General features: G+C 38.7%; 2 protein-coding genes across 2 annotated transcripts; both read left to right on the top strand.

Moving 5' to 3' along the window:
* The first annotated feature begins 4,439 nt into the window (after positions 1 to 4,439).
* On the top strand, positions 4,440 to 6,498 carry LOC111439748 (late embryogenesis abundant protein D-34-like). Its single transcript, XM_023077278.1, has 3 exons — positions 4,440 to 4,775; positions 5,774 to 6,070; positions 6,229 to 6,498. Exons 1-3 carry the CDS (start codon positions 4,446 to 4,448, stop codon positions 6,388 to 6,390), a joined length of 789 nt encoding a protein of 262 aa, XP_022933046.1. The 5' UTR covers positions 4,440 to 4,445; the 3' UTR covers positions 6,391 to 6,498.
* Positions 6,499 to 15,972: 9,474 nt separating this feature from the next.
* Positions 15,973 to 16,389, top strand: LOC111439747. Its single transcript, XM_023077277.1, has one exon. The coding sequence runs from the start codon at positions 15,973 to 15,975 to the stop codon at positions 16,387 to 16,389; it is 417 nt and encodes a 138-aa protein (XP_022933045.1).
* Positions 16,390 to 16,440: the final 51 nt, after the last annotated feature.

Genomic DNA, 16,440 nt, shown 5'->3' on the forward strand with positions numbered 1-16,440 from the left:
AAATATCTCTAATTCTCTCTTTTTGTTTAATTCATAATTAAAACAAAATGTGGTTAAATATAGTATATATTTAGCATATATTCCCTAATTTAAATTCGAACACTTCGAACTCACTCATCATACTGTTCTAAGGTTTAGTCCGATATGAGCTAGTAGGGGGACCTAATGGACCTACAGATCAAGGGCTCCAACGATCTGAGATTAACCAGCTAAACTCAATAACCTTGTTAACCAACATTCGTTAACTACTAGAACACTCCACTATAGCCTTGTAGTTGCACTCCCCTCACTATAGATATATTTCTATCCATTTGATATAACCATGGTTAGTAAGTCGATCCTTCACAGGTTGTTCGTAACTATAGCTGGGTCAATTTACCATTTTACCCCTAAAGTTACTTCTTGTTCCTTAAGTCCCACTAATCCTCTAATGAATAATTTGGTTTTGGTCCAACCACCAAATCGAATCCCTCTTGGACCAATGAGAGGGTGGGCCCCTTGTTCAAGACCTGGAGTTAGTAGTACTTAAGGGAACATCCTCTCTACTATCCCTAAAAGCGGGTAGGAGTAAATACCATCTTACACCCTATGTCCCCAGCTATTCACCCAGTCTTATCCTTGAAATGAGAGGCTTATTGAGTCGGTGAACTCGGGCCACTCTCACCCATGAAAATCTAAGGATAATTCCGAATAAATAGGAGTTCATAGTTAGCTTAGGATTAAGACCGAGTTACCTAGGTCATCGAATGAAAAAATCAGTCTCAACAGTAAACAACATTATAAAGTGAGAGTGGTTTTCTTCATGGTCTGATCTTATGCAATACTCATTGCGTAGGACACCCCCACTCACATGTCTCCACATGTACAATTTAGTGATCACATTGTTTATATCATATACAAAAGTGGGCCGCATCCATAGTGTCCCCAGAATAAGGTACTCAGCCATATCCCTATACTATAAATCATTTTGTCTATATACTTGAACTTGATCCACTATTATGTTTCTACATATAATTCAAGTAATCATACTAGAGTGTTCTTAGTTTATTGGATTTAGATTAATGATGGTAAAATTCACTTTATTCAATAACAATCTTTACTAAATAAACATCAATAATAACTTTATTGAAAACCGAATATGTTTTTGTTTACAAACTATGAGTTTTAGGACATAAAACCCAACAAAAACTCGAGCAGGATATATGGACACTAAAAGATGTCAGATACATTCTTGGTCTCAAGAAGATAACAGGGAGATAAAATCCATCAATCACCCGGAGTACAGATGCAATAGCTCATCCTCCTTCCCAATACATCAGAAGACAATAAATCATCTTTATCACAAATCTCCTCGTAGAGGCATTTTTGTAATTTCTTACATCATGCATTACACACTTACCCATATTACCCCGCTCATATTATAGTCATGCCTATTTTCTTTCCAGCCTTGCATAATACATAAATAACATGGTCCTCGAAAATCTCAACATAGGGGCATGAGAGTAATTTTACCATAACGTACATTCAATACATACTCATCAAAAAATGCCTTTTATGAATTTTACCATAACGTACCTTTAATACATACCATAAACATGCATTATCTAACCACCTAAGGTAAAGTAATGTTTGTATGCTAGCACGTCCTAGCGACCCCTACAAGTATTACTTGCCCAAAATTCAAGTGGTTACTTACATAGATGACGTGTACCTTCCCGAGCTAACTTTACCCTGTGTTAGGAGCTCCAAACTTCTTGAAATTTGTCTGGTATGTCCTAATTCAAGAAAAATTAAGGTTAGTATAGAAATCATGACCAAAAACTAAAAAACGAAGGCCAAACAGGGAACTTTAGGGCCCTCGTGCACGCTGCACGCATTAGCCATATGCCCTTAGGGGTTCTCACACCAGCATCATATGTGGAGAGTTCGTGTAATCGCAGGTCTTTTGCGGTCGGGTTAGGCGCGCTTCGTGTTTAGCCTCTAGATTTTGGGTCACGTGTTGTCCCTCAGATCATGTTTAGGTCGACTTGGTCCAATTTTTTACACTTCAATTCTCATACTGTGACTAAAAAGACAAGATGAAAGCAATTAAAAGAAAGAAAAAAATTAAAATAAAACAGTACAAAAACAATGAAAATACCATATAATTTTGCACAAATTAAAAACATTGTCAAAATCCAAAACAATTAAAAAAAATAAGTGTTGTTCAAGTTATTTACAAATAAAGAACGGAAACTGCATATAAAAGTGTACAAATGTCAACTCAAGAAGAATACATACTACACTTATACCCTGGGTCAACACCTCTCTGTGACAGGGTAGCTCTCGAGTATTCTCCCACCTCGACCAGTACCTACATTCTCCTAAAAAAGGAATGGAAAAGGGGTGAGTATAGAAGTACTTACTAAAGCGCCTACTCGTAGGCTTTCATCGCATTCATTTCCTAGTAGATTTCTATGAGCAACTCTAGGCTCAAGAAAGTTTAGGTTTATTCCTACAACTATGTGAGCTTATGTGTAGGTATTGAAGTTCGTGAAACAACCATCTTCAGTCAACCACTTAAGTAGTCTTATTTCATAATAGAAGTACTAACCCTAAATTCTACCCGTCTCTCTTCGAGAATGCATTACAGAATCGCGACGTTAACCTTAATCCATTTCTACACATCATAGAAACATTAATCTTAAAGTAACTACCTATGTAGTCCCAAATCTTTCTTTAGGACTAGCTTACAGAATTATGGTGTCGAACTTTGATTCGTCCCCTCACACACAATAGTAACTCAAATTACCTTAGAGGATCTAGTTACACATTTCTTACTACTAATAAGCTTATTAGGAGTTTTAAGTCATCCTCGTCGTTGAGGTCTACTAGGTTCTTTAGGCATCTAGGGAGTCTAAATCTCGTCTCTCATTTCCAAGACGTTGGAGACTAACACCTCAAGGCTAACCCAACCTCTGGCTGCTCTCATATCTATACCTCTAATCGCTGCTCATGATTTTATGGTGCTCAGTCTACTGGAAGTGTATTGGTCTAGGTCAACTCGAAGACTGCTCCAGCTCTAGCACCCTTAAATTTAACTCGAGAAACTTATTCAAAATATTCATGCATGCTTATTTGAGAGATATTCATATGAATCACCTAAGCACAAAATTCAAACCAAGCAACATTCAATTAAGTTTAACGGGAAGATAACATCCATCAATCACTCGGAACACAAATCATAATATTTCATTCTCCTTTCTAACACATGAGAAAGTATTAAAATAGGCATGCAACTTAAATTCTCATCCTAAACATGCATATTCTAACTACCTAAGATATGAAAGGCTCACATGTGACTACTTAATGGGATGAAATATGCCTCTTCGAGCTTGATTTTCCACTTGTTGGAAGCTCTAAATTTCCTGAAAGTTCAATGGTAAGTCTTGATTTAAATGAACTTAAGGTCGGTATTGAAACTTTAACGAAAAATAGTTGAACGAAGGTCAAGCGGGAAAAAACAGAACTTACATGCGTGCCTATCGCACCAAATCATCGATTTCTAGCTCAAATTTACTTTTCAAATATAATTTTCTGGTCATTTATTTCTAACCACAAGAAGAAATGTATACATCCAAAGTAGGCGGATACTACAAACTTACCGTTTTTGGACAATCCACCAAATCATCTGTTTCTAGCTCGAATCTCCTCTAAGTTTCTTCACAAAAGTTGTCAGAATCTCATCTAGATCGACATATCAAAAACTCATGAATTTATGAAAAAAATGAGATTAAAGACTCATACATCTTACCTCGTGAACACCTTGATTCTTGACGAAAAAGGTTAAATCAAATTCCTGAGCCGCTTAGACTAGTATGTAGCAGATTTAGCTGCAACAAAGAGTTCAAGTACATCAAGACAGATAAGGAGACATTCAATGCATGGATTAAGATAAAATTTTGAATTCAGACTTAAATTATTGTTCTAGTGTCTATACTAAGATTTCATTTTTTATACGTAAGACCATCCAAATGTGAAAGTTATGCAGAATTTGTATTACTGTGACTTGAGCATTGTGTTTGGCAAAGATCGTGCCACAAGATTTCGTGCAAAAACCCTACGGATTAATTGAAAATATAATTCAAAACTACAGATTAAATAACTCGAACACCCCAAACACATACCGATTAAACTCGCACTCGTACCAAAAGGAAATTCGATTTGGGTAAGACTTGATCGAGATGAACAAGGGACCCACAAAATATATTAAAAATTATGCATGAGTTGATGGTTCACCATTTAGAGCCACAAAAGCACTTACAAAATATAGTAACCACTCAATAATCCACCACGTTGCACTCTCTATTCCACGTGTCATTCACTGAAAGCCCTTCATCCACCTTTTTCTATAAACCGCCCCATAAATAACCTTCCAATTTTTAGTGTTTTCTGGGAGCGTCAAAATGAGCCAACAACAGCCAAGAAGACCCGCCGGTGATCACCCGGAGCCGATCAAGTACGGCGACGTTTTTCCTGTTCACGGTGACCTTGCTCAGAAGCCGATCACACCCGAGGATGCTGCGGCCCTGCAGGCCACTGAGACCGCCCTCCTCGGCAAGACCGTCAAGGGCGGTGCTGCTGCGCTGATTCAATCTGCTGCTGCCAAAAATGAGATGGCTGGCCTTTTGGATCACGGCGGTGGCGATGGTGGTAATGTTGATGCCGACGAAGTAAGCATTACCCAGAGGGAGATGCCCGGGAGGAGGGTTATTACAGAGTCAGTTGGTGGACAGGTTATTATTATTATTATTGTTATTATTATTTATTATTATTGAAAATTTTACATAAATGGTAGGGTGTAATACATCCATCCGGACACCTTGACCAACCTTATTCTTGAGTTGGGTTGGGTTAATTTTTCTGAAACTGAATTGACTTTTTCTGAAACTGAATTGACTCAGTTTGGTGACTTGGTTCGGTTTCAAGTTCAGGTTGAGTTCGGTTAATTTTTCTGAAACTAAATTGACTCGGTTCGGTTTTAGGTTGGTTTGGGGTTTTTTGTTTTTTTTTTTGACTCGGTTCGGTTTTAGGTTGGTTTGGGGGTTTTTTTTTTTTTTTGAAACATTTGGTTTTAGATCGGGTTGGTTTTGGTTATTATTTCTAAAACCAAATTGACTTGGTTCGGTTTTGGGTGAGTTGGATTATTTGTTCTGAAACTGAGATTAGTTCCATTTGAGGTTGGGTTGGGTTGGGTTATCTTTTCTGGTTTCAGGTTGAGTTGGGTTATCTTTTCTGAAACCGTATTGGTCCAGTTTCAAGTTGGGTTGGGTTATCTTTTCTGAAATCGAATTGGTCCGGTTTCAGGTTCGGTTGGGTTAATTTTTCTGAAACCGAATTGGTTCGATTTCAGTTGGGTTAATTTTTCTTAAACTGAATTTACTCAAGTGTCGGGCGCACGGGACAGAACCCGTGGTCGACCCGCCCGGAACGGAACAAAAACTTATAAAATATCCCAAGAATACATTTTTGTTAATTTAATATCACTTAATTTTGACAATTTTTCTCACGTATTGAACTGAAAAAAATACTAAAATTAAAAAAATGGGTAGTTGTGAGTTATTATTAAATTTAATTGGGCTATATATTTCTCATTAAATCTAAATTGAAATTTTTAAGATTATTGAAATACTATTTATAAATTTAAGAGCTATATTATAAATTATAATTTTGTAAGATACTAAATTATTACCACTAATTATTAATAAATTGGGTGTTTGGAAATAATTAAAAGGTTGTGACGCAACACAGCCAGAGGGTTCCTATAGCGCCATTATCGACCATGAATCCACTGGAAGAGGGCGGAGGAGGAATCACGATCGGTGAAGCATTGGAAGCAACCGCCATAGCGGTGGGGCAGAAGCCAGTGGAATGGAGTGATGCCGCCGCAATCCAGGTGGCGGAGGCCAGGGCAACTGGCCGGATGAATATAGCTCCGGGAAGTGTCGCCGCCATTGCACAATCGGCAGCCACGACGAATGCTCGATTAACACGAGATGAGGACAAGACTAAAATTGCCGACGTTCTGAAGGTAACTTAGCATTTCAAATTACTTGTTTCCAATTCGCGGTTGATCTTAGTAATTACAGACCTGGTATGATATGGTCCACCTTGAGGTAAGCTCTCATCTTCTAAATTAGTTAAGGTAGGACTATCTCTCAACAATCTTTTGTGTTTCTTTGGTATTAGGATGCTCGATTGAAGTTGCCGGCAGATAAACCAGCGACGCGGCAAGATGCGGAGAAGGTGGCCGGAGCTGAGATGCGAAATGACCCGCTTCTCACGACACATCCTACGGGTGTTGCCGCCTCCGTGGCGGCCGCCGCTAGGCTGAACGAGAACAACAAGTAGGACCAAACATGGAGTTGGTTTGTGTGTATGTAATAAATATGTTTTGTTTTCCTTCCAAACAGTGAATTGGAGTTTTATGGTGTTTTAAGAAATTTGAAGCTTTAACTTCTTCGTGTAATTATAATCACAGCCTCTCAATAGGCTAAATTATTAAGTTGAAAAGTATCCAAATTTAACCTTGGGGTCTGTACAAGTTTTCAATCGATGATTGTTAGCCTGGACATAAGAGGTTAGTTTATGAACTCTCCCCTAAGATTATATAGTCACCCAATGCCTCATAATTACCTGTGTGGTTCTATGTCTTCTCTCTTACAACCGGTTCTAGTACACAAAGTAGAGCATTTGGTCGACTTGACGCGCTATACTAATTGGATTACGCCAAGCACGACAGTACCTATACTACTACCGCTTGGTAGGATGCCGCTAGCACTAAAGGCATACGGAAGGAGATAGGAGTCAGAGATTCTAGTAACACCATCCTACTGTTAACTGCTTGGTGAGTTATCTTAGTCGTACTATGATGTCATGGAGGTCTACTAGGTTCTCAACTACATTTAGGCGGTTTAAACTTAGTTCTTCGAGGCTAGTCCGATCTCTAGGGGCAACAACCTTGATCACTATTCACAATCCTTGGGTCACTATTCACAATCCTTGGGTGCAAGATCTACTGGAAACGTATTGACCTAAGTCAACGTGTAAGTCACTCCAACTATAGCTCTCTAGTCATCTTTGGGAGGTGAGGAGGTCTACTGAGTTTCTAAGGCAATTAGGTGGCTTTACGCGGACTTTCGACTTTCATAAAATTTGTTTGACTCATAGAGTCTTTCTTAGTCTAGAAGTACTAAGGTTTAAACACTCTAACCGCCGCTCACGATCTTAAGTTGCTCTTTCTATTGGAGGCGTCCTGACCTAGGTCATCATTTGGTTGTCCTAACTCTAACGCCATAGTCTTAGCTTTATGTATATAAATACACTCTATAAGGAGAATATACAATCAATCACCTAAAGCTCAACATACTTTATCATGCGTTCATACAAGTTCAACAGGGAGATAACATCCATCAATCGCATAGAGCACATATCACAACATACGTCTCAAAATTTTGATCTAGAGGCATTTTGGTAATTATTACATCATACATAGTTAGCTCAACCGAATTTCCCTACTTGAGTTCTATCATACATATTCCCTTCCCGCTCGTCACAAAGTATAAAAATTAGCATGCATCTGATAATATCTTTTGGGGGCATTTCGTTAATTTTTTTCAACATAAATTGTATTATGGTCCAAATTGCCCCTCTAAATACCTAAACATGGATATTCTAACCACGTAAGGCAAGATATGCTCGCATGCTAACACATCTTAGCGGTCTCTACAAGTATTATGTAAGGCAAGATATGCTCGCATGCTAACACATCTTAGCGGTCTCTACAAGTATTATTTAAGAAAAGGTTGAATGAATACTTACTTGTGATAAGAATTGTGTTAACAACAAAATTCAAACCTACCCGCGGAGAGCTCAATTAATTTCAAACCTATCGCATTAGCCACTCAAGCACATCAACATTTATTAAAAAAAAAATTATGTTTAATTTCATAAATTATGTAAAAGTCAAATGGTCAATTTGACTTATTCTTTGTAGAGATTAAAGGGGATCGGGAATAAATCCCGTCCACAAACGTCTTTTGTCGGGAGACTATAAATACCCACGATATGTTATGTAAAATTCAGATTCGTGGATGAATGTAATTCAGTTCTCAAATTGAGATGTTTCTCTTAAAAATTCGAGCATCATATTTGCCATTTCTAAGTTTCGAGCAATTCGATAGAATTGCACCCGAGCCATTCAATCAAGCCTTGATCAAGTTAGATTGTGGAGTGACTCAATTTAGAACAAAGTTCCTTGCTTCTACATCTTCGTAAGAGGTAATCTAATTCTAGACTTATCTCTTGGTTGATCCAAATTTCGAATAAGGAGGTGTTGATTACTCAAGGGTTCTTGCTAAAACAAAAGCTTGGATCGTTGGGCTGAAGATTAGGGTTGTCTTATCAATTTGATATCAGAGCCTAGGTTTACATCTTTGTGGCCGACTCTAGAATTAATTTTATCTTTCATTTCTGCTGTTGTTTATCTTTTCTTTAAATCTGTTCATTTATTTTCTGGCTGTCGTTTCTACCATTATTCATCAACTTTTCAGTTTGTTCTCATTTTCTTCCTAAAGATCACGTTGAGATCTTGAAAAAAAACAAAAACAAAAAAAAAAGATAAATAAAAAAATCTTATCATATTGTTCTTACGATTGTGATTATAAACAATCTTTATCATTTTTTTAGATCATTTGCATGTTTATTTGAAGATCAAATAAACTTCGATTCACATCTTTTTCTTAATCCATCTAAATCTAGAACCGTTGTGTTTGATATTTTTTTTTCTCTCATAATCTAGGCTTGAAGATAACTTCTAAATTTCCCGAATTCTATAAAAGAAGACTTAGATCGTTTTTAAAATCTTCACGTCCTTTCTTTTTTAAATTTTTTATTTTATTTTTCAGTGTGCAATTCTATCCCAAAATATTTGTGTCTCTTATTTGTTTATTCACTTCTTGTTTTATTTTATTGTTATTTCATAATTAACTTATCTTGATTCCCTTGAATAGTTTGCTACTATTAGAATTGCTTTACCCATATATGAGCCTACCTTGATCATAATTTAGTCACTTTCCCAAACAGCCTACCTTTGTGTGTATAAACACGAGTGGGAGTGTAAAATCAGTGAGTTGAGTGTCTGAGGTCCTAAACATATTTCACTACTGTTTGTATAATCATGAACCAAGATGAGGAAAATGGAGGGAAGATCAATGATCTAGTTGAAGAAGTCCAGAAGGATGAGGAAGACCTGGAAAATGGGATTCATTTGGCACTTATAACAAGAAGACCCCTAAGATATACTCGCATGCTAACACATCTTAGCGGTCTCTACAAGTATTATTTAAGAAAAGGTTGAATGAATACTTACTTGGATGACCCCTGCCTTCCTTAGCTAGCTTGTTTGCTGTCCAACTTTTCTGAGATTTCTCTAATAGGTCCAAATTTAATTCATAATATAGTTATTTTTGAAACGGGAGCTAAAAATATACAAATAAAGGTCAAATGGACAAGAAATGACCACCTTATGCAATCATATGCGTAGTGGGAAGGAAGAATACGCGTGGACCATGCGCTAGTACACCACACATGCCAAGAGAGTACACATGCACATCAAGCGACACATGGTGCTCAATGATAGGTGCATCTAAGTTGGGTCAGGTCAGGCAATCCGCTCACATTGCAAGTGCAGAATCGAGTCACGCTTCGGTTCGGATCGAGACGAAGTGTGTCACGATTTCAAGTCCTCTACAACTACGGTGTGTGTCCTCATAAAGTGCCAATGAGCGTTTCCTCCTTTTGCATGACACACGTCCATTCCTTAATCACCTGCGAATGAAATTTCTAGATTTCGATAAGTTTATCGATTTTTTTAGATTTTTGTATCTTTTTTTATATAACTTAAACCAACTTGTTTCTTTCACAAAAATGGTAGGGTTTTAATCTATCTACCCAAAAAAATTATTTTCTCTCCATTTTAAATGTAGAGAGAAATCAATTCATTCAAAATTGGTCCAAAATACATAACTTACCGTTCTTGATCGTCGTCGAAACTATGACTTCGATTCTAATTCTCGTCCGAGTTTCTTCATGAGAGTTGTGTGAAGTCCCATCAAGAACAGCATAGTAAAATATCAATTCTTCCTATATTTCATAGATGTGAGGAAAAACTAAGATAAAAACTTGAAAATCTTATCGAAAGTTATTTTCTGATTCTTAATAGATTTGAGTAATTTAAATGTCGAGACTTGATATCCTCGATATTTTGCGGAGGAACTTCAGCTGGAATCTTTTTTTTCTTTTCATTTTATTTTTGTCTTTTTCTTTCTTCTCCCCATACTCGTAGGTTTAGTGACATCGACCACTCATTAGAAAAAGGGTGTCAAAATGACCATTTTGCCCCTCAAGGTTAACTTTAGTCGATTTTCTTAATTTTTTACTATTTTTTTTAATATTTTCACTAGTTCCTAGGATTTTTCTAGGCGTTTTTTCTTCTACATCATCTTGAAAGTTTTCCTCTAAATCCTTCAATAAAATCATAGAAGTTTAAGATTTTAAGAAAAAATCGATATTTAATTCTCATGATGGCTCATGTGTGACAAATTCTCCTCCCCTTATGAAATTTCTTCCTTGAAAGTTGTTTATTCCTAGAAACGTCTTGGGTAGGACTTCCTTATGTCCTACATTCTCAAATTGCTTCCACTCAACATTTCAGAGATTGAATCTTCGTCATCTCGATGGCTTCCCGATAAAACCTTAACTAAGTGAATCGTTTTATTGTGCAAATATTTTACATTGTGAGCCAATATCCTAGTAAGCTTCTCTTCATAAGACAAGTCTTATCAAAGAGAGGTGCCTTATATTCTACAACGTGCGTAGGACCTGAGACGTACTCCTGCACATTAAGACGTGGAAGACGTTATGCATGGTGGCAAGGATGGGTGGCAACACTAGTTTGTACACCACATGCTCTATCCTGTCTAGGATCTAAAAAGGCCTATGACTCTCGATCTCAACTAACCTTTCTAACCAAACCTCGACACCCATCTTTTAAGTGTTACCTTTAGGAAGATATGATCACTCACGGTAAACTCGAGGTCTTTCCTATGAGAGCCTGCATAGCTATTTTGTCGGCTTTGTGCCGTTAGTATTTTTCACCTCATCTTCAACATTGTTGCTTTCATGACCTGCACTAACTCAGTCCCATAAGCGGTTGTTTGTCTTTCTCTTCTCAGAATATCATAGTTTGACATCTACGTCCACATAGAGCCTCAAATTATACCATTTGGATGGTCGCTTGATAACTATTATTGTAAACAAATTTCATAAGGGGTCGATGCTCGTCTCGGCAATCTATGAATTACATAACACCAGCCTTCAATATCCTTCAAGATTTGGTTCAACCTCTCTGCTTCCTTATTTATCTAAGGATGAAAAATCGTACTAAATATGAGTTTTATTTCCAACGCCTTCTGTAAACCCTTCCAAAATATGAGGTGAACCTGGCATCCTGATATGCCACGATGGAAAACAGGCACTTCGTACAAACGAACTATCTCTCTGAAGTATAATTGAACCCACTAGTCTACTCCTTATATGGTCTTGCCAGGAATAAACTGAGTGGTCTTGGTCAATCTTTCCATGACAACCCAAGTGTATTGAAACATTTGAGATAAAAATTCATGCTAACATCTTCCCATTTCTACTAAGGTACGTTTAGCAGCTGTAACAACCTTGTAGGTCGTTGTCTTAGGGCCTTACCAGCTGACAAAACAAGCAACCGGCCATGAATACCATGATGTCTTTCTTCATTTTTGGCCACTAGTAATTGGCTTTCAAGTCCTAATAAATATTTGTACTTTTTAGGATGGAACGTAAAAAATGTATTCTGGGTTGTAGTCAAGATCAAGATCTCTTCATCCATACAAAGGGCTCAATTTTCCTTGTCAACTGGGTCAATGCTGCTAGGATCCCAGAAGAATCTTGTACAACCTCATGTAATAGGCAGCAAGCCCCATAAAACTCCTAACTTTGTGACTGAAGTCGACCTAGGTCATCTCATAATAACCTCAATCTCAGTTGGATCCACTTTGATCTCCTCCCACGATGCCACATGACCTAAGAAGGCCACTTCTTGCAGCCAAAACTTGTACTTCGAGAACTTGACTTATGACTGGTGCACTCTTAACACCGCAAGAACTGTCCTCAAGTGTTCTTTGTGATCCACCTCCAACTTGATGTATGTTAGTCTACTGTCAGAAACAACAATGATCATATATCAAAAGAGTCCTATGAAAACTCACTTGTCTATGTAACGGTTCGGATTTTTATTTCTTTTAGATTTTATGTTGAGATTTTATTTTTGCTGCCAAAATGAAAAGATATTATGCTATGCATTTATTCTTGCTGAAAAAGGTGCACGATTTCTGACAAGGAATTTACTACCTTAATGGAAAAGTTATGAAACCTTTTATATTCCTATATTCAACTCGTCTCCTTGAAAACGACTTTTTTTCTCCAAACATGTTTGTGTTTTCGAGGGTGTCTGAGAGTACGGAAAAATCGAGAGTGTTAGCCGGGAAAACGTGTGGGTTGGTTCGCTGGGTAGTTTTCTTGTTCGGCGAGTTCTCGAAATCGATTGTGTTGCTGTTTTAGAGGAAGAGTCGAGTGGAAGTTGGCGTCAACGTCGGAGTCGCTGCGTCGAAGAAGGCAAACCGTCGGAAGCGAAGGAGGAGGATGCCACATGACCATCGTTGGAAACGGAGGAGATTATGTCTTCGGCAGCGGCGGCACATCAGATTAGGGTTTTCGTGAGAGTTCGGGCAAAGAAGATGTAGAGTCGAGTCGGGTTTCAGCCTCTGAATCGGCCCACGGACGAACGAGGGCCCTGTGCGTTTCGGCCAAACACGGACGCACGCTGTAGCCTCGGTCTCGGCTCCGCACGCGTGCTCTCGGCTTGACAGCTTAGTTGGTCGGCTCGACAGCTCGACTTGGCGGCTCGGTATCACTACAATATATCAATTCCACAATTTTTGGCCCTTCCAAAGCCATTTCTGCCCTTAGTTTTACCATATGAGGTCAGTATGGTTGCTAACCGTCAAAGACACATTGGGTTGGGAGTTTGCTAGGGTATGTTAGGAAAGATTCCTAAGTTTTTATGTGGTTATTATAGGACGTATTTAATCGTTGGGATTAGCTTGTTGTGAGTGACTTCGGCCAAGGCCATCGAGGTAAGTGACCTTACTGTTGGAGTTAGCTTACTACGTGTTGTATGATGGTATGTGTCCTGTGGCCCCTACATGCACCATATTTATGTGATATGACTATGTGATGTATAGATTGTGTTGAGGGTTGATTGTTTATGTTATGTGAAGTTATGAATGATATGTTAGTAATATATGCCATGAAAATGTTGATCGATGCCATGTATACACGTAGTATCGAGTCATGTCATGAAATGCTTATGAAACTGGAATGTATTTTCATGTTATGTAATATGCCATTTAATGTAGGTGATGTGATATGCCATGTAATGTAAGAAATGCATATGTGATGTTGGCAATGCTTATTTAATGCCATGTTAGGTATGTTAAAGGGACCTCATGCATATATGTATGCCACTAGCATCAGGATTCTTCTCTTTTATGTTACGAAAGAATGAAATAAGATATTTATGTTCGCCATGATATCATGCGGGCCGTTTTCTGTTTTGTGGTGTCCGGCGATGTGTAACACGTTGTGCCCGACCAAGTCAGGCCCAGAGGGTATGTATACGAGCCCGCCTGGTGGGTCCATGTACGCGTACATGGGCCGTGTGTGAAGGAGTACCACACATCCAACCCTACCCGAAATAAAAAAGCGCCCAAGGCCATGTAAAGTTTATGAAAAGTTAGGTCCCACTCATATGTTGCATGTGTTTGCATTTCTAATCCCAATAGTAGGTGACTTATTGAGTATTTCATAAAATACTCAAGCCACGTGCTACCTACATTTTTTCAGGTAAAGGCAAGGTGCCAATATACGGTTGACGGCAGAGCTGAGGATACCATGGAAGTTGGAGAGGGGATATTTTTAGGAGTTTACGTTTATTTGACAGTTTTAAGTTAAAGCATTGAATATTGTTTTATTTAAATTAAGTTACTGGAGGTTTTATTTTTTGGAGATAGGTTTGTTTTTGGATTTATGAATCTTTATGAAAGACCTTGTTGTGTTTTTCCAAGGTTATTTATGATGAGCTTCTGCTTAATGAGTTATGTATACATAAATGATGTCACTAATTAGGTGGGAGCGTTACAATCTATTTCTTAAACTTTGGAAGTCGTTGGTCAAGTCAAAAGACATAACAGAAATCTCTAAATACTCATAACATCTATTAAAAACCGTCTTCATATGTCCTCTCTTTAATCTTCATGTCCTTCTCTTTAATCGTCTAAAGGTATCATGACCTAGTCCTTAATGTCTCATCATTGTAGTTCCTTCACATGTGGCTAACTTAGGCCCTCAATCATATCATGATACCTTTGTCACTTTGCTCACTTGAGCAGTGATATTCATATGAGTTATGTAGGGACTATTTGAGTATTAGATAATCCTTTCATGAGTTTCCTAGTATTCACCTAGAATAGCTTCCATATTATCTCATGGATGGTCTTATTAAGCCTTCTCTGGTAGTGATATTTCGTTACTGGCTCATTCTAGTACGCCATCCTCTCAGGTCTTTGGACGCGATCCTAGAGAACACTCCATGAGATCTAGTGTGGTGGCTTACATTTCCTTAATTTCTCGTACGCTTCCTCTGCAAGTAAATGTTGTCTTGTGTCCACGTTTCCACACAACATATTATATCTCTTGTTAACCTTACTTGTTTGCTAGCCACGGGTACTATATAGCCTACCCTACGAAAGAAAATTATCGACGCTCAAAGGTCTGATGAACACCTCAGTAAAGTGTGGAGTCAGACTGAGACAGAGAGATCAACAAGGTATTCTATCTCTTCAGACAGGGACCTGCTGTGTAAAACAGCCTGTGCGTTCCCCGAGATGAGAGAATCTTAAAAGACATTATGATCGAAGGCCATGATACATCTTATACGTTCCACCCTGGAAGTACGAAGATGTATCAGGATCTGAAAAGATACTATTGGTGGTCCGAAATGAAGAGAGGCATAGCGAATTTTGTAAGTCGTTGCTTGACCTGTCAGCAGGTGAAGGCCCCAAGGCAGCGCCCAGCAAGACTGCTACAACCCCTAAACGTTCCTCAGTGGAAATGGGAAGCAGTTTGTATGGATTTCATCTCGGGTTTGCCAAAGACAAAGTAGAGTTTCAACGTCATCTAGGTAGTTGTAGACAGACTGACCAAGACGGCCCACTTCATTTTAGGAAAGTCCACATATCGAGTGGATCGGTGGACTCAGTTATATATCAAAGAGATAGTATGCTTGCACGGGGTACCAGTGTCTATAGTATCAGATCGGGACACAGGTTCACCTCTCAGTTTTGGAAAAGTCTCTAGAAAGCACTAGGAACTTAGTTGAGGTTCAGTACAACATTCCATCCTCAAACGGACGGACAGACCGAAAGGCTGAACCAGATCTTAGAGGATATGTTGTGAGCCTATTCCTTATATTTCTCTAGGTGCTGGGACGAACATCTGTCTTTGATGGAGTTTGCCTATAATAATAATTATCAAGCGACCATCCAGATGGCTCCCTTTGAGGCACTGTATGGGCGTAGGTGTCGAACACCAGTGTTTTAGGAAGAGGTAGGCACGCAGCAACTACTGGGACCAAAGTTGGTTCAGTTCACCAACGCAGCGGTGCAGAAAATCAAGTAGAGGATACTCATCGCATAGAGCCGACAGAAAAGCTATGCAGATTTGCGTAGAAGGGACCTCAAATTTGGGGTGGGTAACCATGTGTTCCTGAAGGTAGCCCCTATGAGGGGGGTGTTGAGGTTCGGAAAGAAGGAAAAATTAAGCCCAAGGTTCATAGGCCCCTTCGAGATTCTAGAAAGAGTTGGGGCTGTGGCTTACAGAATTGCCCTGTCACCAAACCTTGCCGCCGTGCACAATGTGTTCCACGTATCCATGCTGCGAAAGTACACTCCAGACCCTACTCATGTAATCGAGCATGAGATGCTTCCTCTTCGGGAAGATCTGTCTTACGAGGAGAAGCCTATCAGAACTTTGGCTCGAGACACTAGGCGATTGTGCAACAAAGATATTCCCTTGGTAAAGGTCTCATGGGGTAACCACCGTGAGGAAGAGGCAACCTGGGAACGAGAAGAGGACGTGAGGAGAGCTTATCCCGAACTCTTCCAAGAGATATCCACTTTCGAGGACGAAAGTTCCTAAGGAGGGGAGAGTTTGTAACGCAAAAAAAAAAAAAAAAAAAAAAAAAAAAAA

Source organism: Cucurbita moschata, unplaced genomic scaffold (assembly GCF_002738365.1).
Source record: "Cucurbita moschata cultivar Rifu unplaced genomic scaffold, Cmos_1.0 Cmo_Scf00105, whole genome shotgun sequence".
NCBI lineage: Eukaryota > Viridiplantae > Streptophyta > Magnoliopsida > Cucurbitales > Cucurbitaceae > Cucurbita > Cucurbita moschata.